This window comes from Pollicipes pollicipes, unplaced genomic scaffold, assembly GCF_011947565.3.
Source record: "Pollicipes pollicipes isolate AB1234 unplaced genomic scaffold, Ppol_2.1 Scaffold_6138;HRSCAF=7277_pilon_pilon_pilon, whole genome shotgun sequence".
NCBI lineage: Eukaryota > Metazoa > Arthropoda > Thecostraca > Pollicipedomorpha > Pollicipedidae > Pollicipes > Pollicipes pollicipes.
The window spans coordinates 37,668,319-37,695,514 of record NW_023596818.1 but is presented as its reverse complement, the minus strand read 5'-3'; the positions used below and the strand labels follow the sequence as shown (position 1 = coordinate 37,695,514).

Below are 27,196 nucleotides of genomic sequence, written 5' to 3'. Positions count from 1 at the left end.
CCGTCGCCGCCGCCGCCGCCCGTGGCGCTGCCGCTGCTCGAGATGGGCTTCTCGCTGCGGCACATACAACGGGCGATCAGCGTGCTGGGTGAGTCGGCTGATCGGCGTGCTGTGTGAGTGGGCCGATCGGCGTGCTGTGTGAGTCGGCCGATCGGCGTGCTGTGTGAGTCGGCCGGGGCGTCGGCGGTCAGCTCCCCGTGTGGAGTCGTGCCGCAAAAGTGGGCGGTGTCGAGATCAAGCCGTGCTTGTTTCTCTGTCGTGAATGGAAGGGACGCCAACTGAAGCCACGGGGACTATCAGCCGCCGTTCACCAGCGGGACGGTTTAAAGTAGCAGTGCGTGTTCGGTATACCGTTTGGTGTCAGCGAGGGGAGAGTCAGTCCTTGGTTTTGTAGGCTATTTTCGGGCATGAAAGGCCACGGTTCGGTACATAAGTTATTCTGTTACGTCGCCGTGCCGAGGCTCTCCGCCGCTCATTTTGGAAGCGGTCAGGCGTGGCGTGTCGACCGTCTGACTCTGACTCTGACGCTGACTCTGACTCCGCGCAGGCCGCACCGGCGACATGTCGGCGCACGCCGTGAACCAGCTGGCCTCGTGGATGCTCGAGCACCCGTCCATCGACGACGTAACGGCGATGACGCGCGCCGAGGCTGCGCCGCCGCTGCCGCCGCCACCGGCCGCCGCCGCGGTACGGCTCCGCCCGGCCCGGGCCGCGCTGGGAGGGGCTGCACGGGGGGCGGGGAGATTGTGCGCTGAGTGCACAGAAGGGGACGAGCGGTGTGGCGAGACTGCGCCGCTGAATGGGCGAGGGGGGGAGGGGGGTGTCCAGGGGTCTGAGGTGATTTCCACCCTTTACGCACTTGACGTGGGACGTTTTTGATGGAAATGTATGCCGCTCGCCAACCGATAATTTTTTGCCGAGTTGAAGGCTGTTGTCATCGAGCTTGTCGTAAATGGAATAATTACGACGTTTATGACCTGTTTTGTGATGGGCGCATATGTTAATCTTATAGTCGAGGCTACCACAGTAGTGGGGCTCCGAATTGTTTCTCATATGATTCATCTGGGCGTGTATGTGCGCGTGTATGTGTGGAATGAAACAATTATTTGTATGGGGTGGAAAGAACATCATTGATTACACCGTTCACTGAGGGCCGCACTCCGTGTGAAGCGCCCACCGCTGTCGTCTGGGGCGCGTCTGGCTGTACCGTGCCCTGGTAGGTCTGGCCAGCAGCAGTCGGTCGCTGGCGCGGTCCGGCCCCGCCTGTGATGGCTGAGGGTGCACACGTCAGCCGGAGACGGCCGATGACGCAGCCGGCGGTGACGCGGCGCCCCGGCCGGCAGGCTGACGGCGCGGAGGAGGCGGCCCAGGACGGCCAGCGCAGCACGTTCCGCAGCCAGCGGGCGCGGCCGTACGCCGACATTCGCTCATTCCTGGGCCCGTCGCCCGGCTCCTCGTCTACAGGTCTGGCACCGCTCTGCTGGAACTGGGGGGGGGGGGGAGGGTTAAAGGCGAATAGATGGCTATGTTGCATTGCTGGTAAATGTTCGAATCCTCGTCTGGTGACATTTACATGACGATGTGTCGGCTGCGTGTTGAGGCGTGCTCTGGCTTCCCGTTCACTGGTTCTTGGGGCGCTGTGCGTCGGTACGCGAAGCACCCGTCCATCTCTCAGCATCGGCCCAGTGCCCTTCGGCGTTTGAACGCCGGCTCGGTATGGTAGGCTTCGAGAGCTGTGGAGAATGGATGTCCTGACCGCAGCTGACGGCGGCGTGCTTTGTGATCGCTGATTGGGCAGTGACCCGGCTTGTGCCAGAACTTGGCCACAGCTGTCATGAGCCTACAGATGGTGTGCAGTTGCTCGCGCTCGCCGTCACGTGACTGGCGCGATCGCTTCAGACTGTTCGCCGTTCGAGTACCTGGCCAGGGCCCGTGGCATGTCCCACCGGAGCGACAATCAGAGCAGCGCCTCATCCCAAGGTGAGACGCGGCTGTTACGCTCCGGGCAGTGTCGGTCACCTCGTGTCCACGGTTCAACCACGTCCAAAGTCCGCCTGCTTGTTCCTAGCTCCCGCTTCTCTACCCCAAACCCACCCCCATCTCATCTCATCGCCGTCGCGGTCGCCACCGTCGCATACGCGCTCGTCACTAACGGGCGCCTGGTGGGCGGTCGCGGACTGCCACGCAGCCAGTGCCGGGCGCGCGCCGCCCTCCTGCGGCGCCGACACGCACTGGGACTGGTCGCCGAGCCCGCCCACCTCCTGGCCCTACCTGTGCGAGTGCCACAGTGGCAGCGGCGGCCTGTCGCCGACGGAGCCGACCGATCTGCTGTCGGCAGTGAGTGGGCGGCGCCGCCCGCGGCCCGTCGGCGGGCGCCAAACACGCCGCGCCGCTAGTGTAGTGTAGTGTAGTGTAGCGTACATCGCTAGTGGGCGCCGAGCACGCTCCACGCCAGCCGTGGCCGAGTGTGGACGCGCCGGTGTGGGCTAGAGCCTCGCCTCGCCGCCCCCCTGTGTACCGCCCGTGCCGCTCTCACGCCGCTCCGGTCGGCCAGCGTGCCTGTTCTGCGCGGCCGGCTCCTGCCTGTGCGGCCGGCCGGCCGGCGCCGCCTGGTCGGGCGGCCGCGGCCGGCGCGGCCCGCTCTGGACGCCGCGGCGCCGCTCGTCCGACTCGCGCTGCCTGGTCGACACCGCCGACGAGCTGGAGGTGCTGGTGGAGCGGGCCGCCGCCGAGGGGCTCGGACATCGGGTGAGTGCTGCTCCGTGGCGGTAGGGAGAGCCGACGCTGTGACGCCGCATGGCGGCCCGCACACCCGGTGAGTGTAGCGCGTGCGGCCGCTGAAGGCTCCGCGCATCGGCCGGGTGCGTCGGTTGACCTCACGTGGCTGGGGGAGGGGGGGGGGGAGGAAGGACGTCCGGGAGGAAGGGAGCCGGCGGAAGGCAGGGGGTGACGTGGCGTCATTCAGGCGCGTACACACCCGGTAGCCGGGTAGCTGCTGGTGAGCGCGGGGAAGACTCCCAACCAGCCCTTTGGGTGGCAGACTGGTGTTTGAAGGCCGACCTGGGTCAGATAGGCCTGAGTCAGATCGGCCTCGGTCGGATGGACCTGGGTTAGATGGGTCTGGGTCAGCCGGCCTGGGCTAGATGGACCTGGGCCAGATGGGCCTGGGTCCGGTGACGCATGGGCTTGGCGATTTTTCTGTTTTCTATAAAAGCAGGTTGGAGGGCAAACACGTGGCTGTACCTTATGTGTGGGAAGCTAGAACACATATCTGGTTGAGAGGGAGCTGTGCTCTGTCAGTTTCGTGGTACCAGAGGATTGTTCTGCAGGCCGGCGCAAGCGTGGTAGGTTGTAATGGGTCGGGGATGAGCCAAACATAGAGCGATATACACTATGTCAACTAGCACAACAGGCTGGCAGAGAAAGCTGCATTATAATGAGGCGTGAACGATGTAGCGGTGTCTCGGTAGTCGTATAGTACGCTGCGGTGAAGCTGACTAGATGCTAGTATTGCAGCTTGTGCGCATATCTGCTGCGGATGCAGACCTCTTTCTGCAGGCCGAGTCAGCCTCGGGTGCCCAGGGCTACTGGCAACTTAAGACGTCAACCTTTCGTCACATCTGTGAGGAGATGCGCGAACACACACTTAACGCTGCCCCCCTCACGTGCGTGAAGTTTTGCTGGCTAATTATTGGCATCTAGAAGTTGCATGGAAATCGATTCCGAGTCGTTATTTCAACGCTACGTAGTTTATGTCAGACCACGCACGCTACATGGTGCAGTCTACTTGTGCGCTCCAAGGAACAGACTGTATTAAAGAATTACGCCTTGCCCCCATGCCCCGCATGTGGGGTCAGTTTCTGTAACGTCATGTGTACCGTCAGGTCTGTCACGTCCGCCACATGCCCATAACGTCATGTCTTTACGACGTCACGTCTCCCGGCCCGTGTCTCGCTCACGCGCCGCCCGCCCGTGTCTCGCTCACGCGCCGCCGCGCGCTGTCGCTCGGCAGACGCAGTCGGACTCTGACGAGGCGGCGCTAGAGCTGTGCGAGGTGTGCAGCGCGCTCGTGTTCGACCTGGCGCGTCACCAGCGCTCCACCCACCCGGGCTGCTCGCGGCCCTGGCGGAGCTCTCGCTGCGGCGCCCTGCTCGGTACGGCTCGGGCGGCGCTGGCTCGCGCCGGCGGCAGGCGGCCGCCGGCGCCGGGCGACGGTGCCGGTGTGGTCTGGGGTTTGCAGTGGAGCGAGAATCCGCATGTGAGCAGACAGAGAACACGTGTCGCGTAAAATGGTGCAAACAGCGGTGTGCTTGCCAAAGGCTGCGGATGATTCGTAGTTTTGTGTTGGGCGCTGGTTCTCCCCTCGCGATATTTTCACCTTGTGGTCTTGCGTTGAATTGAGAAACTGTCGTGTGAAAAAACGCAAATTCACATTTATTAGTTCGACATACGAAAGAGAAGCCCTTCCCGATCGCCGTCTCCGCCCCGGTCGCCTTGCTCCTACGCCTTCCTCAGCTGCCCGGCGCGTTCGGAGCGCTTGTCTCGCTTGCTGTCCCCTCGCCTCCGTCCTGAGCGTGCCGTGCCGCGTCCGCAGCCAACTCCTGTCAGCCGGGCGGCGCGGCCGGTCCCAGCTACGTGTTGTGCGACGGCTGCGCAGAGCGGTACGCGCCGCCCACGGCCGTCGGCCGGCGGAACTCGAGCCGCAGCGTCAGCAGCGCCGCCAAACCGACCGCCGAGACGGCCGCCAGCGACCTGCTCACCAGCTGCGCCGCCGAGTCGGACGGTAGGTCACTGGGGCGGGGGCGGGAGGTGGTAGGGCACCGGGGCGGGGCAGGGGCGGTAGGTCACCGGGGTGGAGGCGGGTATGGCAGGTCACTGGGGGAGGGGCGGGGACGGGAAGTCACCAGGGCAGGGGCGTAAGATTGTAGGTCACTGGGGGGAGGGGCGGGGGACGATAAGTCAACGGGGCAGGGGCTGGAGGTGGTAGGTCACTGGGGGGGGGGGGGGGGCAGTAGGTCACCAGGGGAGGGCGGAGACGGTAGGTCACGGGCAGGAGCGGGGGACGGTAGGTCACTGGAGGAGGGGCGGGGTGGGGACATAGGCCATGTGAGCAAGAGCGGAAGATCGGTAGAGCATCGGGTTATGTGCGGAATTTGGCCAGGTGGACTGGCGCGATCTATCAACGGGGCTCTTTTTATTTTATTCAGGTGGAGCGGTTGGGTTTAAAGCTTACTCTGGCTATTTGGGCTGCGCGGGGTAGTAGAGAATTGAAACAAATTGATCACAGAGTGCTGAACAACAACAAGATCACAGAGTGCCGTGGCTTCCTTCCACCGCAAGCGAAGATGGCAGATGGGATCGTAGGTTCGTGACACATGTGGAACTCGTGGCTGCGACTGTGCCGCTGTCCTGTGACGTCCGTGTGACCTGACCGTGACGCGGTCCGCGCCGCGCCGCAGAGTCGCCGTCGCCGCAGCCGGCGGCGGCGGCGGCCGGCTCCTCGGCCGACCTGCTGGCGCAGCTGACGCCGTTCCTGGCGTCGGAGCGGCAGCGGCCAGAGCCGGTGGGCTTCGCCGAGCCGGACGCGCTGGGCGCCGGCTGCGTACAACCGGTGACGGGCGAGCCGGCCGCCGAGCCGGCCGAGCCGCCGGCCGGCCGGCACCGCGCGCTCGGCGAGCAGGCCGCTCTGCTGACGGCCGCCGGCGACCGGGCGGCGGCGCTGCGCCAGGTGGCGCGCGCCGGCCGCGTCCTGCTTTGCCGCGCCGCTGTCATGCGGGTGGTGCAGTACGTGGCCTCCAGGTGAGTGGGTCGGGAAGGGCAGGGTATGCGTGTGTGGTGGTGGTGGCGGTCGCCTCCGCCGGTGCGGTTCAGTTTGGAGACGCTCTGGTGCGGTTCGTTTTTCTCTCGCGTCTCCTGGTCACCTTGATACGACTTGTCGCGTTGTTCTCAAACCTGACATGCTACCGGAGGCCGTGCGAACGCTGCCCGCTGCCTCCGACCTCGCCCCGCGTCTGCGGCGCCGCGCTCCGTCGGCTCCGCGCAGGTGCTGACTGTGCCTGGTTCCAGCGGCAGCGGCCGTCATCTGGCCGAGACGCTGTCGGCCGTCGGGCTCGGCGACGTGCAGCTGCTGGTGCGACTGATGTGCCTGGCCGCCGCCGGCCGCGTCCAGGCGGCGACCGAGGGTGCGCCGCCGCCGGCCAGCGCCGGCGTCCGCGCCCTCAGCCGAGCCGTGGGCGCGCTGGCCGCCGCCGGCGAGGGTGCCGCAGAGGTGCTGGTGCGGCTGTGCACGCAGGACCTGCTGGCGGCGGCCGTGGCCCCGCCCAGCGCCGGCGCCGCCGCCACCAGCCTGACTGTGACGCAGACGCTGGTGGAGCTGCTCACCGGCGGCACTGTCCTCCACTGCCAGGGTGGGTGCTGGCTCCACTGCCAGGGCGGGTGCTGGCTCCACTGCCAGGGTGTATGGGTGACAAAGCCGGCTGGGGTGGCCCAGCGCGGCGTGCAGGTAGCTGATTATACCCGCGCCAACGGCTTGAGAGACGTCAGTCATCGGCCCTTCATCCGATGTGAATGGCCAGAACCGCCCACAAGCGTTAAACACACATCCCTGAGAAGCGTGTGGTCTGCCCAGCGCTGGCCGTATTGGGCTGGGGGGGCCGTTTCCGATCGTGACGTCACCGTGACGTCACCGCCGCCGCCGGCCCGGTCGGTGCGGAGCTGATCGCGTCGCTCCAGTGCCGTGCGTCCGCAGCGTCGCGTCTGACTCTGTGTTCGCCCCGTCAGGCGGTGGTCAGAAGTCCCCGCCGCCGTCGCCGGCCGCCGCCGGCCCGGCCGCCGAGCCTCTCAGTCAGCTGGCCGACGCCCTCAGCGCCTGCGTGCTGTCGGTGCGCGCGGCGGCGCCGCTCCGCACCTGGGCCACGCAGCAGCTGGTGAGCGTGGCGGCGCGCCACTCCGGCAGCGTCGGCCGGCGCAGGCGGGTCTGGCGCACTCACGAGCCGTGTCTGCTGCTCCCGGTACCTGATCCCTCGGTGTTATTAGCATTGCAGGCCCCTGCAGCTACACCTGGTGTCGCAGTGCCTATGTCCTCCGTGCTCCGTCTCTTTGCACCTGGCGCGCCAAGCAGTGCAGACCCGCACGCTGTACCTGGTGTACTAAGCAGTTCCTAATCAGTGCCTATCCGTCCGTGCCGGTGATCTCCGCCTATGCGGTTGGCTCGGACGTCTGGCCAGTGTTCGGCGCCGGCCGCTGACCGCCCGCCTGGCCGCCAGGTGCGCTGTCTGGCCGTGTGCCAGTCGCCGCTGCCGTCGCCGGAGCGGGAGGCGCTCTGCGACCTGGGCGGCTGCATGCCTCGGCTGCGCTCGCACCAGTCGCAGGCGCACGACGGCCGCGTGACCCAGCTGTGCTGGAGCCCGCGCCGGAGCCGGCTAGCCACCTGGTCAGTGGACGCCCCTCGCGCCCGGTGTGATGACGTAACGGGCCGGTTCTGTCCGATGTAGGCTTGGTATACGGACCACGCCAGGTGTACGTAGTGTGTTGTAAGTTCAACGAAGGCTGCTCGGGTGTCTGTGTTGTTCGCTCCAGATAGTCAAAACGCTGTCGCGTGATGGAAGCCGCGTGCGGTTGTGGCTCCTGCTCGTGTTGTGCGATGGATCCGGCTCCGCTGTGGCATCGACGTCCGCTCGCACGGCCCGACGTCGATCTGTGAAAGACAGTGAAGCGTCACCAGGCATGCGAGAATACCAGATCACACGCGTCACTCCGCCCTGTCACACCGCATTAGCGCTGGCGCTGGCGCCTGCGCCGTGTGCCCCTCGCCGCCTGCCGGTCGGACGACCGGCTGCCCGTGTGACGCGTCGCCCCCGGCCTGGCCGTAGCGGCTGTGACGGCACGGTGCGGCTGTGGTCACTGGGTGCCGCCGGCGCGCCGGTGCTGGAGCAGACGCTGGTGTTCCACCTCTCGCCGAGCGTGTACGGCGCCGAGCTGCAGAACCCGGTGCTGGGCCACCTGTGCTGGGGCGACGCCGGCGCGCTGGTGGCCGTGTGCATGGAGAGCACGCTCAACGTGTGGACAGTGCCCGGTGAGTGGACGCCGGCTTCGGTGACGTTCTCTGTTCTGGTGAGGCGCTGGAGGTTGTCGTCGAGTTGGGTCTGGCCTGTGTGGTCTGAGGATATGGTCGGTGTCCGCTGCCACGCCGAGGTCGGTGCTGCGTCATACCCGCGGCTGTTCGCGCGGAGCTCGGTCTGTTGGCTCGCGGTGCTGTTGCTGGCTCTTCGACAGCATCTGTGCTGTGCCTGCTTCGCCGAGTAGGCGAAGTAGTCGAGCTGGTCACGCATGTCCTGCGTGAGGTCCGCAGAATCTGCGCCGTGTCTGGTCTGTTGCTGCTGGCCATTACCGCCGCGCCTTGCCCGGGCGTTGACACCGGCCTGTTCCGTGACGCCGGCCCCGTCCCGTCGCCAGATGCACAGCTGTTCATCTCGGAGGAGGCCGGCTGGATCACGGCGCTGGCTTGGCCGGAGCCGGCCACCGACATGCCCAACTTCCAGGGCCGGCCGGCGCTGCTGCTGGGCCGCGCCGACGGCCGGCTGGCGCTGGTGACGGTCCGCCGGGCGCCGGCCGACGCGACCGCCGACGTCGAGTTCGATCGCACCGAGCTCCAGCACTGCGGCAGGAGACAGGGTGAGCGCGCGCCGCGGCCGCCCCGCCGGGAAGGCCGGCTCACGCGGGAGAGGGCGGCCCGGAGCTAAAGTGGGAGTTGTGGCAAAACCACTGCGAGAGCCCGTGTGCTCGCGTCGATTGCCGCTGTTGGGCCGACAGACCGACAGACCGACAGCCTTGCGTTGCAAGAGTGTGAATTTTAATGTCGTAATGAGGCTGGCATGCAGCGGGTAACGGATCTGGGAGATAATGGGTGACGGACCATGCGGCTAAGCGGGAGATGACCGTACGGCGCTGTTGCTTTGAGGCGTCGTGTAACATGAGCTGGTCGCCTTGCCATTTATGCTCCTGTTGGTGTGCTTCTGTGCCTCGCTGACCCGACGCTGCGCGACCGTGGCGAGTGTGGCATATGACACGTGTCCCCACCGCGTGCGTGGCGCCGGCCGCCGGCTGACGGTCTCGCCGCCGCCGCCGCCGCAGTGTCGGTGACGCACATCAGCTGGATGTACCGCGAGCGGCGCTTCGCGGTCGGCTTCGCGGACGGCTCGGTGCAGCTGGCCTCGGTCAGCCCGAGCGGGGACACCGTCACGATCCGTGGCGTGGCCATGGTCAGTGGACGGCGGAAGCCGTCTCTCGCCGCGGTCACAGAGGTGGCAGCAGCCAGTCAATGGTCTAGCAGTGCTCTGTCAATCATGTAGCAGACTGGAGTCGCGAGTTTGTTAGCCCGGTAGTGAAGAGTTTGTGTGGACAGGAGTCCGTCAGCACGCTAGAAGTCAGTCAGCCGGTCAGATAGCAGGGCCAGTTCGTTGGTACGCAGCCATTAGAAGACGGACGTCAGCTGGTCATACGCAGCTGAACAAGTACCGCGCCGTTGCCCGGGTGTGGCGCAGCTCAGTGACACCCGATGACGCGTCGCTGCCTGACCTCGCGGTCCCGCCTGCTACAGGGCCTGCTGTCCAGCCTGGCGCTGTCTGATTCGGCCCTACTGCTCGCCGCCGCTGCTGACCAGGCGTACGTCAACATGTACGTGCTGGCGGGCGGCCGCAAGTGGGAGATGATGGAGCCGCTGCCGCTGGAGGCGCCGCCGCTTACACTCTGCTGGCAGAAGCCCGGTACGAAGCGCGGTTGCGGTTCAGGCGCGCCGTGGTGGAGGCGGACGAAAGTGACCACCCAGCGCTGTTATGTCGCCCTGAGTTTGTGACCCATTGCGCAGCTACCCTTGTTCTTGCGACTGCCGGTGTCAGTGAGACGTCGTTATGTGGCTGGGTAGTGTGCCGACCGTCGGCTACACTGGCTACATCCTGGCGCCACCATCGGTGGCGCGCTGCACGTGTTGTACGCGGGCGACGAACTGGCCGTGATGCGCCTGCTTGCGAAGCTAGCCGCCTGACCGGGTGAAACGTGGCTCACGTCCCCCGCCGTGCGACTCCTCTGAACCGAGCCCGGGTGGGGAGCGACAGCAGTCTGACCTCGGCCTCCAGTGTGCCCGAGCGCCGCGCGACGTGCCGGTGCGGTGGGGCCGCACGGGTCGGGTGGAGCCAGTCTTCCGGCCGTGCCTCTCCGCGGGCGGGCGTCACGCTGTGGACGCGCGCTGATCGTCGGCCGCCGCCGCCGGTCTGTCTCATACGCGGCGCCGGTCGGCAGGCTCGCCGGCCATGCGCGGCGTGGAGGTGCTGCTGGCGGGCGGCGTGGACGGCGTCAGCTCGCTCTGGGCGATGTCGCCCACCACCGGCGGCGGCCACTGGACGGTGCGGCACGTGCTCACGCTACACGGCCATCCAAGCTACCCGGTGACGGCGCTGGCGCTGCACCCGACCGGCCTGTACATGGCCACAGGTGAGCCGCCGGGGCGAGCAGCCCGCCGCTGGACAGCTAGGAGTCGCCAGGGAGGCGTGAGGGCCCCGGCAGCGGGGGCGGGAGCACGCCTCGGGTGAGGGCGCGTCGGCTGGCTGCAGTCGGAGGAGACTGATGCGTGGGCCGCTGCGGGGCCTGCTCCGCACCACGGGCCGTGTCTGGATGCGGGACACGCAGTGTGTTGCACGCTGGCCGCCATGCTGGCTTCCGCGCTGTTCTGACCTCAACTGACGGTCGGTCGAATCGGCGTGCGGACGGGGCTCCGCCGGCGGGGCCTCCGCGTGCGGCGTGCCGTCCCGTGGTGCCGGCGTGCAGCGAGGCCCCCCGACCGTCACCTGACGCCTGGCGCCGCCGCCTCCGCCGCCGCAGGCTGCTTCAAGGGCATGATCGGCCTGGTGAACGTGTGGTCGCTGGTGGACGGTGCGCTGCTGCAGACGCGCGTCGGCGCCGGTGGCGTCCACTCCCTCACCTGGACCGACGGCTACAACCTGGCCGCCACCTTTGCGCGCTCCAAGGTCAGCTGATTGGGTGGGAGGGGGGAGGGGCGTCAGGCGCCGCGGGGCGCCGCGCGACGCCTGGACGGCTGGCGCGCCGCCGCCGGGCCCGTTGCCGGCCGCCTCGGTACCGCTCCCGCGGACAGGGTAGCTGTTTGGCAGTGAGAGACGCGGACCACGGACGGGGTGTAGACTGTTGCGGCGCGCAATCCGCCTCTCTTCCGCCGTCGCACGAGCGGGAGCAGTAGTCACGAAATCACTTATCGCGCGGCTTTCGCCGACCCGTCCCCAACGGACCCCGCTGAGACATACGCAGGACGTGTTCGTATGCTCGCTGCCTCTTCGATACCTGATCACAGCCCCTTGTCTCTGTAGGGCTTGACCACACTCACCGACGTCATTAGGGATTTTTGACGCACTGAACTGCTCATCCCCGCTGCGTGTCGGCCGGTGCCCTGACGGCGGGCCGCGCCCCGTCTCTGCACAGGACCTGATCACGCTGAGCGCCGAGGAGGCCGAGCTGCGACGGCTGCAGCCGCTGGCCACCGCCAGGGCGGCGCTGCTGTCGCGCGGCGTGGTCGGCCTGCACCAGATGCCGTGCCTGCGGCTGCTGCTAGTGCTGCTGCCGCAGCTGGTGGCGCAGCAGTACACCTTCGAGAAGCCCACTGGTGGGTGCGGCGGAGCCGACGCCGGCCTCCTGACGGCGCCAAGGGGCGGCGCTGGGGCGCGCGGAGTCGGGTGGGGCCGCTGAACACGGCTCGTCGCCTTCTCGGAGCGTCGGATAGGCTGTGCACCAGGCTGGACGTGTGTGCGCGTTCTGCCCTTTGTTTCACTACCGTTGGTTTAGTTTGACGGATACCAGGTAGTGGGTGGCTCACGTAGTATGCCAATCCCTGCATGTGTCCTTAATCGCGTTTTCCGTGAAGGCTCTTAGCTTGGAGAAGGAGCTTCTCTAGTATGAAATCTCCATATTTCACGTTGCTGCAGAGTGTTAACTGAATGATAACGCGTTTGGCCGAGTCCACCATTTTCTGGCATTTAGCGTTATCTCTAGGGGTACGGGGAAGATGAGATGAATGTTTCTGTGACCGCTGACAAGTGTTCACGTGTTGCACTGGCGCTTCCGTGATCAGTTCATGGACAGCGGTGCACGTGAGTTTTGGTTGATGGTGGCACCCTTTTCGCTCGTGGCCAGCAGAGGTGTAGATACGTCAGTGATGATCGGAGTTTTGTAGCCGCTGACCGCGATGGGCGGTGTCCGCGTTTCGGTGCGTGTCTGCGGCCGCGTGTGTGCGTCGGCCAGCGCCGGAGGCGTCCGCAGCCGTGACAGCGTGCTGTGCCGCCTGCTCCAGTGATGACCGGCGACCAGCTGGTGCACAGCGGCTACCTGCAGGCGCTGGCCTCGCTGGCGCTGGGACTGCGGCTGGACCGCGTGCTCTGCTACCAGCCGGTGCCGGCCTACGGCTCCCAGCAGCAGAGAGGTCAGTGTGGCGGCGGCGCGACTCTGAGGGGTGCCCTCCAGCTGGCTGGACGGGCTCCATCTGGGCAGGGCTCGAGCGTCTCCGAGGGATGCCCTCCAGCTGTCTGGACGGGGTCCGGCTGGGCAGGGCTCGAGCGTCTCCGAGGGGTGCCCTCCAGCTGTCTGGACGGGGTCCGGCTGGGCAGGGCTCGAGCGTCTCCGAGACGCCCGTATGTGACGGTTACTCGAAACATCACAACGCCGTATGGCTTCCCCTTCCAATCGGTGTCACGGGCCCTTCACGGTTTGGTACAAGACCCTTGGACCCCGTCTGAAGCGGACGCTGTGCCGTCTGGTCAGAAGTTCGGTGCCCGGTCGGCCTGTCCGCGCAGTCGCTCCGGCCGGAGGTCGCAGGCTGTGTGACAGTCGCCGTCGGAGCCACCGCCCTGTGCTGACGGCCGGTGCCCTCGGCGCCCGACAGTGCCGGAGTGGACGTGGCTGCTCAACTACTGCCGGGCGGCGCACGTGGCGCAGGCCCTGCTGACCCGGCAGCCGCTGCCGGCGTCCTTCCTGCCCGCCGAGGGTGAGTTAGCCGCCACCGGCCGCCGACGGCAGCCGCTGCCGGCGTCCTTCTTGCCCGCCGAGGGCGAGTTAGCCGCCGCCGGCCGCCGACGGCAGCCGCTGCCGGCGTCCTTCTTGCCCGCCGAGGGTGAGTTAGCCGCCGCCGGCCGCCGACGGCAGCTGCTGCTGAGGCGGCAGCCGCTGCCGGCGTCCTTCCTGCCCGCCGAGGGTGAGTTAGCCGCCGCCGGCCGCCGACGGCAGCTGCTGCTGAGGCGGCAGCCGCTGCCGACGTCCTTCCTCGCCCGCCAAGGGTGAGTTAGCCGCCGCCGGCCGACGGCAGCTGCCTGCTGAGGCGGCATGCCGCTCTGCCGACGTCTTCCTGCCCGCCGAGGGTGAGTTAGCCGCTCCGGCCGCCGACCGGCAAGCTTGCTGCTGAGGTGGCAGCGCGTGAGCCCGTCGCGTGGGCCTACTGATCCGGCAGGGCGAGGTTTTCCCCATTAAACACGGGTTACAGTCGGAGGCTGTCTCTTCTCGTCAGAAATTCATGGGCACGAGATGCTCACGGCATAGCACATTCCCTCGGAGATGTGTCGGTCGACGGCATGTCCACCGGTTTACGGCCGTGGCGACGCCAGCACCTGCCTCGCCATGGTCCTGTCCGCACGGTATGTCCATCGGTTTGCGGTCGTGGCCAGCCCCTGCTCTCGTCACGGTCCTGTCCGCACGGCATGTCCGTCGGTTTGCGGTCGCGGCCAGCCCCCGCTCTCGTCATGGTCTTGTCCGCACGGCGAGACCAGCGGTGGCCTGGGCCGTGAAAATTCCACGGTGGGAGTTCAAACCCCGGTTGTACCACGATCCATGAGGTCTGGTATGGCAGCTGCAGGCGCTGGCGCTTCATAAAGGGGCGCGCTACGACGAGCGTCGCGTTCCTCAACTGAGAGCGGGTTGTGATGTGACCGGGCGGCCGATTGCCTGGTTCAGAGTCTGACGACGATGAGTCGGAGGAGGAGGACGAGGACGAGGACGACTCGTCGGATCCGCCGGCGGCCGACAACAGCCGCTGGAGTGTGGCGCAGGACGGCGAGCTGATGACCTGGGCCACGCTGCACCCGCACGACTGGCAGCTGGGCGGCGGCTGTAGCGCCTACCTCTGGGGCTCCGGCCGACACGGACAGGTGAGCCTCCCGCTCTGACCCGGCCGCAGGCGAGGCTTGAGTCGCCCCGGGGTCCCCCTCCCTCCGTGGGCCTCCGGCCTCTGCGGGCAGACAGGCGTCCGGTCTGTTTATAGGTTAGATTGGGCGTGGGCTCTTCCTGAGGAACTCTCACCAGCACGCGCAGACGAGGCACTGGTCTGTCGCGTGGAACCGGTGGGACACGGGCTGTGTCTTTGGTAGGACTCCGAAGTTCAGACGACGTGGCAGTGCGGGCTGGAGACGTGCATGGAGCTCGGAACGTCAATTAGGCCCAACACCACCAGCACCACTACCAACACTACTACCTGCACCAAGTCGTGTGTTTATAGGCAGTGCATCCCCGTCATTGTTCAGGCCTCAGTAACGTCGCCTGGCCCCTTCTGCAAGATGTCGCTCTCTTGTGTGGCGGGTGCCGCCAGCATGCGTGAACCGGCCGGCCGGCGCCGTCCAGCCCGCCGCCGTCAGCGCCGCCGCCTCCGTTTCAGCTGGGCGAGAGCCGGTCGAGCTTCTCGCCGACGCGCGCCGACTCGTTTGGCCTGGCGCAGACGGTGGTGTGCGGCCAGAACTGCACGTTCGTGATCCAGGCCAACGGCACGGTGCTGGCGTGCGGCGAGGGCAGCTACGGCCGCTTGGGCCAGGGCAACAGTGACGACCTGCACGTGCTCACCGTGGTTAGCGGGCTGCAGGGTGAGACGGCGCGACGGGACGGGCGGGGCGGCGGCACGTGTGTGACAAACGGTAGCAGGGTTAGGTGAGGGCAGGGTTTGGTAAGGCGGGGTGTTGAAACTCGGCATCTGTGATAGGCTGTTTTGTTTGGGTGAGGCATTGTTTAAATTAGGTGAAGCCATGAGCTTAGTAATGGTAAATGTAATATGTTACCACAAGACTGAGGTACATCACGTATAATCAGCCCATAGCATGTTTAGACATGTCCGGGTAACATTTTGTTTTTGTTTTTGTGGAGCATGACTCAGCTGAGTTATTGAACACGAATCGTACTCTTCATATTTGGCGACGCAAAAAGTCATCCTCGTGGACCTAGGAGTCACTCCACCGTCGGTTCCTGGTGACCATCACCTCAAGGTAGGCTGCGCCAGCGGCAGCGCCGTCCGCCTGGCCCAGTGTCCGTCACAGCTGGGCGGCCGTGCCGGGCAGGGTTCGTGATCGTGCAGCTGTCGACGTCGGTCGGCTCCGACGGCCACTCGCTGGCGCTGGCCGAGTCTGGAGAGGTATTCTCCTGGGGCGACGGCGACTACGGCAAGCTGGGACACGGCAACTCGGACCGGCAGCGGCGGCCCCGCCAGATCGAGGCCCTGCAGGGCGAGGAGGTGGTCCAGGTGGGTGACGCGCACGGCGGCGGCGGACGAGGCCGCCACAAGGAAGGTGGCAGAGCTGCAGGCGCCACCCTGTCGGGCTTAGCATGATGAGCTGAGCTTGGCTCCCGCGCGCGGCGTTGATGCTCGCGAGGTTTCATTCCTCGGTTGTCTACCCGTCCGGCCAGAGTGGCAGGCGGGCATTGCCATGTAGCCTTGAGCTGCTGTCGAATGCGCCGTGAAGCCTCACCGACGACCTGGATGACCGTCGTAACGTGGCCACGGACACGGGTGGCCCTGACGCTGATCACCCCGAGACATCGAGTGAGACGCCTGGTACGAGGTGTAGGGGAGGGGAGGCCCGTCACCTCACACTCGCTGTCAGTGACTGATTCAGAGAAGTGCTTGGGTCAGTCGCATCAAGGTTCAGTGGCGCTGTGTATTTGGCTCACCTGTTATATATACCCATATTGTACGCCACTGAGCGCCGCGGCCGAGTGAGGGGCGCCCGCGGCCGGCGTGCGCGCCGCTAACGCCAGCGCCGGCCGCCAGGTGGCGTGCGGCTTCAAGCACTCGGCCGTGGTGACCGTGGACGGTCAGCTGTTCACGTTCGGCAACGGCGACTACGGCCGGCTCGGCCTGGGCAGCACCGACAACAAGAAGCTGCCCGAGCGCGTCACCGCCCTGGAGGGCAAGCGGGTCGGCCAGGTGCGCTGCCGGCTGGTGGGGGAAGGGGGGAGGGGGGGGGGGGCGTTCCGAGGCGCCTGGGGCGATGTCAGGTAGTTGCTTGGAGGGCACTGAGCCGGGTGGATCTCTGGTGTGTGAGTGTTGGGGAGGGGGGGGGGCTGAGGTGAGATGGGTCCATGGTGGGCTTTGGTCCAGCTGACCCGCGGGAGACGAAATCACATGTTGGGTAGTGGGTAGGACTCAGAAGACGGAGTCCGCGATTCAGGTGAAAAGCGATGTGAAAGTGAGCTGGTTAGGCCCCTGGAAGTGAGCATCGGAATCAGGTGGGTGGCGTCCATCTTCTCCAGCCCGGTCTCCGCATTGTATACGGGTCAGAGGGGCCCTTTGAGAGATCAACATCAGACGCTTGGGCCTCGAGTGGGTGTTAGCGGCCTCGAAAGCCACTACTTCTGACTGGCGACTGCACGCGACCTACGTCTTCTTTTGATGAGTTTGTGTTCAGCGTTTAACTTGTGCTCAGTTCATTCTCTGTTTGTGTTCGATTTCTGCGCAGGATGACCAGCTTTTCCTCAGATAAGCTTCTTTGCAGCGCGTACACCACTCAGCAGTGTCTCCCGTTCGGGAGATCTGCTATGTGGACTCCCGGCGCCACGTGTGCTGCTCCTCCCCTGCGCATTTGAGGCCCACCCCTGCCGCCGTCCCCGCCCCGCTCGTGACCGGTGGGACGGGACCCTGCCGCCGGTCCCCGCCCCGCTCGTGACCGGTGGGACGGGACCCTGCCGCCGGTCCCCGCCCCGCTCGTGACCGGTGGGACGGGACCCTGCCGCCGGTCCCCGCCCCGCTCGTGACCGGTGGGACGGGACCCTGCCGCCGGTCCCCGCCCCGCTCGTGACCGGTGGGACGGGACCCTGCCGCCGGTCCCCGCCCCGCTCGTGACCGGTGGGACGGGACCCTGCCGCCGGTCCCCGCCCCGCTCGTGACCGGTGGGACGGGACCCTGCCGCCGGTCCCCGCCCCGCTCGTGGCCGGTGGGACGGCACCCCGCCGCACCTCGGGGCCTGCCTGACGGCTCGGCTCGGCCGCCAGGTGGCCTGCGGCCTGAACCACACGCTCGCTGTGTCGGCCGACGGCGCCAGCGTCTGGTCGTTCGGCGACGGCGACCACGGCAAGCTGGGCCTGGGCAGCACCGCCTCCAAGCCCACCCCGCAGGTGCGGCACTGACGGCTGGCGCAGCTGCAGACAGCGTGCGCTTAGGCCGTCTCGGTTTCGTCTGTCGAGGGCCATGTGTAGGGATCGCGTTGCGTGCATCGCCTCAACACATTTCAGTGATGCGCTATGCACCCGGGACTGATACAGGATAGAGTACCCGACATTGCCATGTGTGGTATGATCCGTGGCTGTTGGGCAGCTGCCGACGGTGCTGCTTGCCTGACACCAGCGCCTGTCCGTCTGTCGTCTCTGTGGAGCCTCTACTGTAGCACCAGTGTTGTCCCCGCCAGCGGAGGCCCAGTTCGGCTCTATCGCCAGTGTTAGCTTGTGCCCCCATGGTCGAGATCCCACCTCTGACGTCAGTGTGTGTCGCATCCGTTCGCTGGTGGTTCGGATCCCACCTCTGACACCAGTGTTTGTGGCATCGGTCAGCTGGTGGATGCGCTGTCTGGGCTGGGCGTCAAGAAGGTGCTGTGCGGCAGCCAGTTCTCCGTGTTCCTGACCCAGGCCGGTCAGCTGTACAGCTGCGGCATTGATCGGCTCATCGGCCAGCCCGACTGCAGGCTGCGCGGCCACACGCGGCCGCAGCAGGTAACGACATCTCGCGGGCAGGCGGCCAACCATGACGGCCGGCCGCAGCACGTAACGACATCTCGCGAGCGGGCGGCCAGCTATGACGGCCGGCTGCAGCCCATAACGCCGTGTCAAGCAGACGCGAGCTGAGCCTGACACCGGGCCTTAGTGGAGCACTGTTACCCGGTCTGCCTCACACCTGGCTCCGGCAGTTACCGCCATCTCTCGGAGAAACTGAAAGTGGGCAGGCTTAGGTAACGTCTTAACCCGCAAGGTCTGAGGACCACTTCTTGCACAGTCTGAGGACTATTCTTCGCTGAGTCTGAGGACCGTTCCTGGCAGTCTGAAGACTGTTCCTCACAGCGTTTGGGGACCATTCTTCGCAGCGTCTGAGGACCATTCCTCGCAGCGTTTAAGGATCATTCCTCACATAGTCTGAGGACTATTCCTCGCAGCGTTTGGGGACCATTCCTCGCAGAGTCTGAGGACCACTCCTCGCAGAGTCTGAGGACCATTCCTCGCAGTCCGATGACGCGGTATGTGTGGCGGGCACGGTCGGTACCCAGCGTGTGTCCGACCGGCAGGTGGTCGCTCTGCGGGACCGCGTACTGGTGGACGTGGCAGTGGGCGCCGAACACACCCTGGTGCTGACGGCCGAGGGTGACGTGTTCGCATGGGGCACCAACAACGACGGTCAGCTGGGGCTGGGTCACACGGCCGGCGTGCGCGAGCCGCAGCTGGTGACCGCGCTCAGCGGCAAGCTCGTCCGACAGGTCAGCAGGCAGGCCGGCCGCCGCCACTCGCCGTCGTTGTAGTGCAGGAAATCGACAGTTATAGTAATGAAGGGCCTCATTTAAGGTACTAAATGGGTCGCTCTCGTAACTGCGGGCCGTAGAGTGCTTAGATCGTTCCAGCCGCATGCAAAAGTAATGCCTTACCTTGTGGCACGCGCGTCTTCTGTACCGAATCGCCCCAACCTATGCGCTTTCGGAGGGCCGGGTGCCGTCCGGCCGGTACCATAATGATTGCCCCCTCCACCTATCAGGCCCCTGCCGGCTGGTACCGCCCTGACCTGTGCTGACGCCCCCTCCCCCCACTTCCCCTGTCAGATCTCCGCCGGCCGGTGCCACAGCGCCGCGTGGACGGCGCCGGCCGGCAGCCGCCGCTGTCCGGGTGTCTCGTGCGGCCCCAGCTTGGGCGTGCCGGCGGCCGTGCCGCCCCAGTTCGGCCGGCTGCAGGGCCTGGCGCCGGCGGCGCTGCGTCGCCGCCTCCTCCTGCTGCACCGCTACTCGGACCTGGTGTACGCCAGCTGGCGGCTGCTGCCGCTCATACAGCAGGTGAGGCCCGCCGCGGGGCGGCGTCGGCGCGCGCCGGCCCGGAGACCCGGGCCTCGCGACCGCGCTCCACCCAGCCCATACCGCCGGCTGCAAACGCTGGCGACGTCCGTGATCCGCTGACTGGGGGCGGGGGGGGGGGGGGGGTTGGATCCCCGTGAGACCCGGTGCGCGTCGCTGCTCGGTGGTTTGTTGACGTGACCTTCGGTGAACCAAGCGGACCGGCTGAGATGCTGACCTTTTGCGACCTGCCGGTTCGTCATGGGCTCTACCGTCTCAGCCGTGTGACCAGCCGACCCCGCACTGAAACGGACATCGAACCCGAATCGGGCACTGAACTCGAACCGGGTCCTGAACCCGGACCCGGCACGGAACCCGAACTAGACACCGAACCCAAACCAGGCCCCGCCCTAAAGCAGGCACCGGACCCGAACCAGGCCCCGAACCCGAACCCGAACCGGGCCCTGAGCCCGGACCCGGCACCGAACCCGAACTAGACACCAAGCTCGAACCAGGCACCGAACCATAACCAGGCATGGAGCCCGAACCGGGTACCGAACCCGAACCAGGCACCGAACCCGAACCAGGCGCGGAACCCGAACCAGGCACCTAACACGAGTCAGGCCCCGAACCCAGGCCAGGCTTCGAACCCGAACCAGACACCGAACCCGAACCAGGTACCGAACATGAACCTGAATCCGGCACCGGATCGGACCCAGCCGGCCACAGACGTGTAACCTGACCGGCACCAGCGGCCACAGTGGTGTATTTTGAATAGCGGTGCCTGGCCTAGCCGTGTGACCTGGTGTGGCCATATGCTGGCTTAGCCGCGTAACCTGGGTGTGGCCGTGTGTCGGGCAGCCGTGTGACCTGGGTGTAGCCGTGTGTCGGGCAGCCGTGTGACTTGGGTGTGGCCGTGTGTCGGGCAGCCGTGTGACCCGGGTGTGGCCGTGTGTTGGGCAGCCGAGTGACCTGGGTGTGGCCGCGTGTCGGGCAGCCGAGTGACCTGGGTGTGGCCGTGTGTCGGGCAGCCAAGTGACCTGGGTGTGGCCGTGTGTCGGGGAGCCGTGTGACCTTGGTGCGGCCCTGTGTCGGGCAGCCGTGTGACCTGGGTGTGGCCGTGTGTCGGGCAGCCGAGTGACCTGGGTGTGGTCATGTGTCGGGCAGCCATGTGACCTGGGTGTGGCCGTGTGTCGGGCAGCCGAGTGACCAGCTGACGCCGGGCCTGTCGGCGGTGACATCGGCCGAGCTGCGGCCGCTGCTGGCGCCGCGCGTCTACACCCTGCCGCTGGTGCGCAGTCTGGGCAGGACCATGGTCCAGGTACGGAGCGGCGCTGGTGGCGGGCGCCACGCGCGGGGCCGGTCTGCAGCCAGCGCCAGCACATCAACCGCGGGAGGCTTGTGTTTGGCTACGGGCGGTGTGTTTGTCCGCTTGCTTTTGTAAAGGTTCGGTTTTTAGCGGTAGAACTGCAGGACTTCTATCGGGATGTCGCGCTGAACTGCTCTGTTGCCCTACATTTCACAGTTTTTAGCATGCTTCAAACGCCCAGATGGAGGACAGCTCGGTGCGTGGCGCAGCGCGCAGCGCCGGGTCTTCTCTGCGGTGCCGTGTCCGACTGTCCTCAGCTGACGTGGCGCGTCGCCCGGCAGGGCAAGAACTACGGCCCGCAGATCACGGTCAAGCGGCTGGCGGTGCGCAGCCGCGTCTGCAAGCCCATCTTCCTGCAGATCGCGCGCCAGGTGGTGCGTCTGCGGCCGGCCGAGCTCCGGCTGCCTAGCCGCGCCTGGAAGGTGAGCCGCCGGCCGACACGGCGTCGCGGCGACCGGCCCGACTGCGCTCCTGCCTCCGGGGCTGGCGGGCCCGGGCCCGTCGGGCTGTGGTGGTGTCGGTGACCCGGGCGGGGCCTTGCGGCGGCACATGAGCTGTCTGTCGCCGGTGCCAGCGGCCGGGCGGCTGAGAGCCATGGGCGGGGTCTGAGGTCCAGGCGGACAGACTGGCGTCGGATGATCACGCGTCCGCCCGGGACTGACGCGTCATGCTACGTGTGTTCTGCGGTGGTGCAGCTGGATGGGGGGATAGTCACTGCGCGCGACTGAAGCTGTGACGACCTAGCAGTGCGCGACGAGTGGATTGCCGCTTCCAGAAGAAGGCTGGGTCGACCTGTCGCCGGTTTGGCGGCCGGACCTCATTGACCGGGCTGCTGACACACTGGCGGACCGACGGACAGCCGCCGATGTGCTGCTGGCGGCCTGACTCCATGTGATGCGACTGGCCACTCGGTTCCGGACCCGGCGAAAGGTCCGCGGGGCGGTGCGCTTTGTCTCCGTCTGATCCTCGGCTTTCTCCCGTCCCCAGGTGAAGCTGATTGGGGAGGGCGCGGACGACGCGGGCGGCGTGTTCGACGACACCATCACGGAGATGTGCGTCGAGCTGACGTCGGGTGCGGTGCCGCTGCTGGTGCCGACGCCGAACGCCGTGGCCGACACCGGCTGCCACCGTGACCGGTTTCTGCTCAACCCAGAGCTGACGGCGCCCCACCAGCTCAGTCTGTTCAAGTTCCTCGGTGAGGCGGGCGGCCTCGGGCGCCGTCGGACCCCGCCGGCGGGTTGGGGCGGACCGCGGGCCGGGACGGGCTGGGGAGCGGCAGACGGAGGCGACCGGCCTCGGGCGCCGTCGGGCCGCCGACGGGCTGAGGCGGACCGGGGGCTGGGGCGGACCGCTGGCCTGGGCGGACCGCGGGCCGGGACGGGCCGCGGGCTGGGGCGGACCGCAGGCCGGGGCGGGCCGCGGGCTGGGGCGGACCGCAGGCCGGGACGGGCCGCGGGCTGGGGCGGACCGCAGGCCGGGGCGGGCCGCGGGCTGGGGTGGACCGCGGGCCGGGGAGGGCCGCGGGCTTGGGCGGACCGCGGGCCGGGACGGGCCACGGGCTGGGGCGTACCGCGGGCCGGGACGGGCCGCGGGCTGGGGTGGACCGCGGGCCGGGGAGGGCCGCGGGCTGGGGCGGACCGCGGGCCGGGACGGGCCACGGGCTGGGGCGTACCGCAGGCCGGGGCGGGCCGCGGGCTGGGGTGGACCGCGGGCCGGGGAGGGCCACGGGCTGGGGCGTACCGCGGGCCGGGACGGGCCGCGGGCCGGGACGGGCCACGGGCTGGGGCGGACCGCGGGCCGGGGAGGACCGCGGGCCGGGGAGGATCGCGGGCTGGCGCGGACCGCGGGCCGGAGCGGGCTGATGAGCAGCAGACGAATTCGCAGTGATCGGGAGATGCCGGTCGATGGCGCGCTCCAAAACACGCACGCTCTGCCAGCTACTGTGCTCGCTACGCACCGCTGCGTTGATACGGTCTCCTGTGCCAGACCCTCCCCTCCGTGTAAGGAAGTGCGCGTACCCTGAAGGTGGAGGCCCGGCACGCGTGTTGACGCTGTTCGAGCCCTCTCGAGCGTCAGCCGCTGGTCGTGAGACCGCAGCCGGCGCGCTGACCACGACGCCGGGGAACTGTAGCACCCTGGCCCAGAATGCCGCTTGTACACGCTCGTTTCTGATCGTGCTGCAAATCGTGCCACTGGTGCAATCGCGAGCATCGCAATGCTGTCGCCTTATGTATGCATGGAGGCCGAAACGCGACATTCGGCTCGCTTCGACCCCACAATGTAGTGGCCGCTGGTGAAGCCCGCCTGAGCTGAGGTCCGCTGTGCGGCAGGGATCCTGCTGGGCGTGGCCATCCGCACCAAGAAGCCACTGGCCGTGCCGCTGGCGCCGTTCGTCTGGAAGCTGCTGGCCAACATGAACCTGAGTCTGGACGACCTGGAGGAAACAGACTCTCTCTTCACGCAGAGCCTGCGTTACGTCCGCGAACTGAGCGCTGACATACCCGAGGAGACGCTGCACGAGGTGAGGCCAGAGTCACGGGGGAAACGTTGGTTACTGGTGACGGGGGATGCTGCACGAGGTGAAATGGTGGTCACGGAGACGCCACACCAGGCCGGTTCCGGTACCGGAAGGGTCTGATACTGTCCGTCCCCGTGATGGTCAGGTCCAGCCCTAGGCCCTGCTGCTGATATGAGCATGTGACTCGCTCCGCCGGCCCAGTCCCGTCTGCTGTCGCCTGGCCCTGCCCTCTGTAGGTTTAGTTCGCTCCTATGAACGCCTGCCCTGCTCCGGCCCTGTGCGGGTCCGGCTCGCCTCTTTGAAGCACTGGCCTCGAGAGGGCCCGCTGCGGCCATGTGCGGGTCCGGCTCGTCTCTGTGAAGCTCCGGCCTCGAGAGGGCCCGCTCCGGCCCTGTGCGGGTCCGGCTCGCCTCTGAAGCTCCGGTCTCGAGAGGGCCTGCTGCGGCCCTGTGCGGGTCCGGCTCGCCTCTGAAGCTCCGGCCTCGAGAGCGCCCGCTCCGCCTGAGTGGCCGCCTCTCCGTTGACAGGTGCTGCCAGTGGACACGTTCGAGGCGCCGTCCTGCACGGGCCGCCTGGTGCCGGTGGTGGCCGGCGGCCGCACGCTGCGGGTCACCGCCGCCACCCGGCTGGAGTACGTCCGGCAGGCGGTGCGCTACCGGCTGCACGAGATGGACCTCCAGGTGGGCGACACCGAGCTGCGGCGCGCGCCGCCGCCGGTCGGCTGAGGCGGCGGAGCCGGCCTTCATCCCACCTCGCGACGTGACGCTGCAGAAAGCTCCATAAAGCAATGAAGTTGAACTAGGTGCACGATATTGGACAGAGCACACTCACGTAACAGAAGCGATAGAGCAAGCGAACATAACTTCAAGTCAAACAAAACCTCACTAATGACTACCTGAAACACAGCACAGGGCAACACGGCATGTAAATAGTGTTGATACTTGTGTACGTGGCATCTAACACTGCGGGTAATTGTGCTTTGCCTTCACCGGATGCTTCACCGGAGTCCGCCGCGTCCGGTCTGCCTGGGACGAACCCGTCGAGCCGCCTGCCGTCTGTGGAGGGCGCCGTGCCTGGCCCGGCGTCCCTGTCGTCTGACCGTGCCGTGTGGTCTCGGCAGGTGGCGGCCGTGCGGGACGGCATGGCCGGGGTGGTGCCGGTGCCGCTGCTGTCGCTCATCACGGCCCAGCACCTGGAGCAGCTGGTCTGCGGCCTGCCCACCATCTCGGTGCCGCTGCTCAAGACGATCGTTAGGTGGGCGCCGCCGCCGCCGCTGTCCGCATCGGCTGTTGTCTGCGTGATCAGACGGCTTGCCTGCGACACGGCGATATGACCTCAATTACGCCCTCCCCATATGATCAACTTGGAAAACTTCAGATGTTTGAATTATTACCACTGGGCAAATTACAAATGAGGGAGATCGGGAGGTCGAAGGAGGAGGGAGGGATGGCGGGAGGGAGGGAAGAAGGGACTTCCTCGACATTTCCGGGACGGTCGCGCTGACGGACGTCTCTAAAATTCAAGGGGCTCGCATTCCTGACCACAACTGCTGTCCCTGAATACCTCCTTGGCTTGCGTCTGCACCCTCTCCGCGATGAGCATTAAGGAAGCGCCATTGACGTCCGTGTCAGTGTTCATCGGGCCCAAGTCACCGGCCGTCTCTCGCCCGGCCAGGTATCGGGAGCTGGACGAACAGCATCAGCTGGCGCGCTGGCTCTGGGCCGTGCTGGAGAGCTTCACCGACTCGGAGCGCGTGCTGTTCATGCGGTTCGTGTCGGGCCGCTCCCGTCTGCCAGCCAACCTGGCCGACCTCTCGCAGCGCTTCCAGGTGGGCGTGGCGCGGCTGTGGGCGGAGCGACTTTGGCGGGACTTGTGACCTGGCGTCACTCCCGCAGTCAGGCACGTGTCGGAATTAGGAGGTGCGCGACGTGCCGTGCACGCGGTAATGCTGTTAAAACCATAGCGTGTCAACAGCGCGTTATGCGGTTATCTCAGTCAGCCGGCGGCTCTATGGAGATGTCAGCATCATGCACGGATGGTTATGCCGTGAATCGTCTGACGACCAGCCGGCGGGTGGGCCGACCTCGCCCTGCCCGTTTAGCGCCGCCCTGTCAGCGATGCTGTGACCGTGCTGAGCGTGCCGCGCCACTGGCAGGTGATGAAGGTGGACAAGCCCACGGACGGGCTGCCGACGGCGCAGACCTGCTTCTTTCAGCTCAGGCTTCCCCAGTACTCTAGTCAGGTGAGTGGAGCGGCCCGCGCGCGGTCCGGCCGCGTCATGGTCCGGCGCTGCGCAGCGGTGTCGCCAGCGACCGCTCTATCCGCTTTGGGCACGTGGGCCCCCACTTGCCAGCCGCAGATGTCAGCGCGTGCCAGCGCCACCCCGGTGTCTGTCCGTGCGGCAGTGCTGCCAGCACCACCCCTGTGTGGCCTGACCGTGCGGCAGCGCTGCCAGCACCACCCCTGTGTGTCCTGACCATGCGGCAGTGCTGCCAGCACCACCCCTGTGTGTCCTGACCGTGCGGCAGTGCTGCCAGCACCACCCCGGTGTCTGACCGTGCGGCAGTGCTGCCAGCACCACCCCTGTGTGTCCTGACCATGCGGCAGTGCTGCCAGCACCACCCCTGTGTCCTGACCATGCGGCAGTGCTGCCAGCACCACCCGTGTGTCCTGACCATGCGGCAGTGCTGCCAGCACCACCCCTCTGTGTCCTGACCATGCGGCAGTGCTGCCAGCACCACCCCGGTGTGTCCTGACCGTGCGGCAGTGCTGCCAGCACCACCCCTGTGTGTCCTGACCATGCGGCAGTGCTGCCAGCACCACCCCGGTGTGTCCTGACCGTGCGGCAGTGCTGCCAGCACCACCCCTGTGTGTCCTGACCATGCGGCAGTGCTGCCAGCACCACCCCGGTGTGTCCTGACCGTGCGGCAGTGCTGCCGGCACCACCCCTGTGTGTCCTGACCATGCGGCAGTGCTGCCAGCACCACCCCGGTGTGTCCTGACCATGCGGCAGTGCTGCCAGCACCACCCCTGTGTGTCCTGACCGTGTGGCTGGCGTTGCAGGAGATGCTCGCGGAGCGGCTTCGCTACGCCATCAACAACTGTCGGTTCATCGACATGGATAGCTACATGTTGGCGAGAAACACGGACGGCGGCACGATGTCTGACGACGAGATCATGTAGCTGAACTGCGCTGCGCCAGTAATAGATGGCAGCACTCCGGCCGGCCCAGCGTGGCATCGCGATTCTCGCAGGGAAATTCAGCACTCAAAAGTCATCGTGCCGATGTGTGAGATTTGTGAGCTGCAAAATTGCGATTTCTTGGTGTTCGCCGGGAACTGTGCTTTGTGCTGTGGTTAAGACCGGGCGTGCGCTAACTGCCATCCCGTGCGCCCCCACAGCCCGTATATTGTTCGCAGATACAGGCGTGATCGTGATACTTGTTTTACAGACGCTTATTGCTAGACATCTCGCATCCTGGTTACGAAATGGCAGCTCTCTTTCACTTGACTTGATCACAGAGCTCTTCATTGCTACGAAATGAGTTCAATTTGCGTTGCGAAGTTAATGCGACCACTATTTGTACGCATGTTCACGCTGATAATGTTTTCAAATGGACGCGTTTTTTAAACAAATTGCATCGTTCCGTGTTGTTAAGCGACTTCAGCCTGTTGGTGTGAATAACGTGAGCGTGTTGACGTGACTTTAGTTTATAACGCCTGCGTTTGTTATCTTCATTGGTGTTTAAGTGGTAATTCGTCCATTGAAATTGCAAACGACTGCGATCCAGAATTATTGCATGAATGATATTTTGGGCTAGGCCCCCGAAAATATACTTTAAATAACACCGGCAGTGTAAACCACCAACACAGCACGAGAGACACGATGAAGACAGCTACGACCTGATTGTTATTGAGAGGATCTCACCCTCGTTCGTGAGTTCCATCGTGATCTTACCACGCCGTGAGGAGAGAGTCGAGA

The 27,196-nt window shown here is 66.3% G+C and overlaps 1 protein-coding gene across 1 annotated transcript; it reads left to right on the top strand.

Moving 5' to 3' along the window:
• Positions 1-27,051, top strand: LOC119105655 (putative E3 ubiquitin-protein ligase HERC1; the record flags this gene model as incomplete). The annotated part of the gene is made up of 35 exons (XM_037229115.1): positions 1-88; positions 548-640; positions 1,900-1,980; positions 2,189-2,337; positions 2,701-2,748; positions 4,013-4,154; positions 5,786-5,799; positions 6,781-6,786; positions 7,266-7,432; positions 7,872-8,074; positions 8,455-8,484; positions 9,133-9,260; positions 9,599-9,764; positions 10,297-10,488; positions 10,876-11,021; positions 11,632-11,668; positions 12,353-12,481; positions 12,941-13,042; positions 14,002-14,195; positions 14,699-14,900; positions 15,369-15,550; positions 16,079-16,234; positions 17,299-17,421; positions 17,854-18,012; positions 18,579-18,767; positions 19,104-19,331; positions 20,530-20,649; positions 20,979-21,119; positions 21,685-21,892; positions 23,028-23,218; positions 23,743-23,895; positions 24,336-24,469; positions 24,890-25,043; positions 25,371-25,457; positions 26,279-27,051. Coding segments are annotated over 35 exons (4,662 nt in total), but the record flags the coding sequence as incomplete, so codon positions are not given.
• Between the last annotated feature and the right edge of the window lie 145 nt (positions 27,052-27,196).